Source organism: Ruditapes philippinarum, unplaced genomic scaffold (genome assembly GCF_026571515.1).
Source record: "Ruditapes philippinarum isolate M1 unplaced genomic scaffold, ASM2657151v2 ctg2911_1_1_1_1, whole genome shotgun sequence".
Classification (NCBI taxonomy): domain Eukaryota; kingdom Metazoa; phylum Mollusca; class Bivalvia; order Venerida; family Veneridae; genus Ruditapes; species Ruditapes philippinarum.
In genome coordinates, this window is record NW_026863929.1 from 1 (window position 1) to 2674 (window position 2674).

At 30.1% G+C, this 2674-nt stretch overlaps 1 protein-coding gene across 1 annotated transcript; it reads left to right on the forward strand.

Annotated features, from left to right (window-relative positions):
* Window positions 1-185: 185 nt before the first annotated feature.
* Window positions 186-2204, forward strand: LOC132723861 (uncharacterized; the record flags this gene model as incomplete). The annotated part of the gene is given in 4 exon segments (XM_060708662.1): window positions 186-1011; window positions 1160-1303; window positions 1565-1682; window positions 1933-2204. Coding segments are annotated over 4 exon segments (624 nt in total).
* Between the last annotated feature and the right edge of the window lie 470 nt (window positions 2205-2674).

A 2674-nucleotide genomic window follows, 5' to 3' on the forward strand; every position in this document is an offset into this window, starting at 1 on the left:
GCATTTATATTTGCATAATCAAAGTAAGCAAGACTTTATGCTAAAAAAGGTGCATGCGCCTTATTTGTGCATAAACACCATATTAACAATCTGATTCGATATTTTTATGTTTTATATCCATATAAAGAGACCGTTCATAAGACAGGATCCTGTTCCATAAGGCGTAACAGTTTCGTTTTAAACAGGCTGGTGAAATTGTCCGATCGGGCTTAAAAGCTCGATGGAGCTATTATTGCCCAAATCGAGCTTTTTTTAAACAATAGAAGTAACAAAAATTGAGGGTAACCACTACTTCCGCTTTACTGCGAACACCCAAAGTCCTAAGGTTTATTCATTATACTTATCTATTATCAACCAAGCAATAAATATTATCCAACAATAACTTAAACAATGCGCCGACTTCAAAGAAAATACCATTAAATCACATAGAGTCTATAAAATAACACTTAAATATCTAATTTTTCATAGAAATACTCATTTGTTCTTCTCCAAACTTGGCACAGCTTCGCTTCCGGTATATTGGAGTCAAATAAAAAATGGCGAATAACAGAATTGCTTATATCGTCAGCATCCACCCGCTGCAACATTTTTACTACAGCTAGTGCTCAAAAATATTTTATACCCATATTTTGATAGTCTTAAAATATATATCGTCATTCGGTTTAAAATTAAACCAAAAAATATATATACATGTAAAGTTCTATACGGTTAGGTTTAGGTGTTACGTAACAGAGAATGTGTATAACAATGTCACATTTATACAAAATACACACACTACTATCAGAGGGGTGCTGTCATAGTATGTATTGTCACCGCTTTGTAATGAATATATTAAATAATCAAAACATGAAATTCACGATTTTCTCTATCTTCACTCGTTTCTTCCTTCTTGCATTTCTTTCATTTATACAGTTACTGTAAATGTGTGCCTGTGAACTGATCGTTTTTTTTATACATACATACATACCGTCATCAAATTGTAACCTGGATAGCGAAACACTAGCTATGCCGGTAAGTATTGTCGATTACAATTGGCAATCATCTTCACTTGTACATTCTTCATCATCTGTAATTTCAATTGTTATTTTAATGAAATTAGTCGATTTTTTCTTAATCATATTTAAAAAATTGTTTAGTTTTTGTTTATTTTTTTTCACAGAAAAAAAATCCTGGAAAGAATATTAAAGGACAGAAGTGCAGGGCTAAGAAGCACCACAGTGGTCCGGTTTCAGACACCTTTGTGTCTGACACTAAAGCAAGACGGGAAACAAAATGTAAGAGATTGAAAAGTTTAAAGAAAAATGTGAGTATTACTTACCTGTGTCTGAATTTTCTGCCATAGTTGATTCTTCAAGAGCTAATGAAACTTCACCATAAAAATGTAACATAGCCTCCTTTGTACCAACTTTTGAAATTTAAACAAAATATAATGGTATTTAATATTATTGATATGAGTATTTACAAGTACTAATTGCAAAATTAATTTGAGAAATTGTTTATGTCATTGAAATCGTATTTATATTAATGCAACAAAATTTACAAATGTAATTAATTGCTGCTTCAGATTCAAATGTTAAGCAAAAGAACGGGGGTTGAATTGCTGCTTCAATGGAGGGACGGCGCAGATAATCCTGTTGAAACTTTTCTATCAGAAGGATGTAAAATTTCCCAAAATGTAACTGGTAAACTTATATATTTTCTAAAAAAAAAAATTAATTTAATGTTACAATGTCAGTGTACTTAAGTTTCAAGGAACTATTGTTCTTACAATTCGCAATTATTATTATAATTATGCATTTAATGTAAACAACGATGTAAATGATGTTGAATATATTTTAGGTTAACTTTGAAAAACATTTTAAATTGTATGAATAATGTTTTAAAAATATGATTTGCTCAAGAATAATAATAGTGTATCTTTTATATTATAAGATGGAATCAATGAGAGCGTGCAACAAATTTCAACAAATGCAAGTGCTCAATATCCCGATCATCCGCACCAAGTAGAACATGAAAATAGTGACCAATGTAACATATGCTTTGAAGCACATGTTGGGAGGAAGAAAAAATGTTTATGGATTAATTGCTCAGAAAATAAGTGTGAATTTTGGGTTCACGCTTTATGTGTTGGAATTGTTGGCAAAAAGGAGGATATTGAACATATAAATTATTATTGCCCAGAGCACATAAAAAAGTTTAAATAAAATTCAAATAACCTTTTATCTTTTCCCATTGTCTTTCAAGCCTGTATGCATCATCCTTATTTCCATTTTCACTTAACTTCTCTATCATGTTTTGGATAATAGTACCTATCTTGTCCTTTGTTTGATTTTTTATGTTGTAGAATTTTTCTCTGTCAAGTTCGGTTGTAAAAATAGGTTTTAATTTTACTTGTTTTCCGGGATTGGTACTTGTAGCAGTTTCACATAAATACTTTTGAAAATTGTCATCGCAAATAGTTTGAAATATTAAAAGGTCTTTGTCTAAAACTTTCCCCGATAATCCTGTATGTTGCCTAAAACAACACCAAAAAAAGCCATGAAATAAAATAAAAAAACGTTCCAAACATGTCATTAATATGCTTGAATTTATTTCTATACGTTAAGAAAATTTAAAACAAAAAACTATACAAGTACATTTTTAATCTTTCCGAGTGAAATATATATTAAATTGT